The 869-nt window shown below is 43.7% G+C and overlaps 1 protein-coding gene across 1 annotated transcript; it reads left to right on the forward strand.

Moving 5' to 3' along the window:
- Positions 1 to 629: 629 nt before the first annotated feature.
- SARC_17518 (hypothetical protein) lies at positions 630 to 787 on the forward strand (the record flags this gene model as incomplete). The annotated part of the gene is made up of 1 exon (XM_014288392.1): positions 630 to 787. A coding segment is annotated over one exon (158 nt), but the record flags the coding sequence as incomplete, so codon positions are not given.
- Positions 788 to 869: the final 82 nt, after the last annotated feature.

Raw genomic sequence — 869 nt, forward strand, 5'->3', positions numbered from 1 at the left:
ATATATAACACACACACACACACACACACATATATATATATATATATATATATATATGTGTGTGTGCTAATTATGTATACAAGACTAATCCATTCGGCCATCGACATCAACAGTCTTTCAATGTTCGTTACGAGTGACAAAGTTGAACTTTCCGATAGTCGAAAGGGATCTTCGTAAATGAATGACATTTCTATGCTTGTGCACGGTTCTCATGTTTAATATCGATTGTAACATTGGGTTTGCTCTGCCGAGAATTACATTTGGAGCGTTCGTCGGGATTCGCGTGGTCTGATGATTCCGATTAACCACTGCATCTCTAGGTTATACAATTTGAACTCGCGTTCATAGCATCCAAAGTTATAACTTCTGAATTATTTTGGCAACAGCTGACACACATGGAAATGGGCGCTATTGCTAGTCACATCGCACGCCAACAGGCTGCATCGTAGAGCAAACCGTAGTTTCTGTATTTAAATACGATACATGTAGACGTACTTACGACTTCACTCCCGTAGAATATTGATCAGCGCATACACGACGGCATGCCACGTTTTAACTAACAAGAATCATACCTATGATCGTCTGGTGTGCAGTACTTCGGAAGCCTCAGCCCAACACCCCACCTCCAGCACTGGGCGCGAATATCCCAAAGTCCGAAAATGTACACCTGGGTACGGGTTCTGGGACGAGTGGGAAAACTACACCCAAAGGAACAGTCACGATGACCCCACCATTCAGCCCGCGCGTAGGATCTAGTAAGATTAGTGGCGCGATATCAAGGCAGTAAGTGCGCGCGCGTGTGTGTGTGTGCGTGTGGGAGAGGTGCCAATACATACTTGTATGCGGAAAATGTGTGTTTATATATATAT

Source organism: Sphaeroforma arctica, assembly GCF_001186125.1.
Source record: "Sphaeroforma arctica JP610 unplaced genomic scaffold supercont1.11049, whole genome shotgun sequence".
Taxonomy (NCBI): domain Eukaryota; class Ichthyosporea; order Ichthyophonida; genus Sphaeroforma; species Sphaeroforma arctica.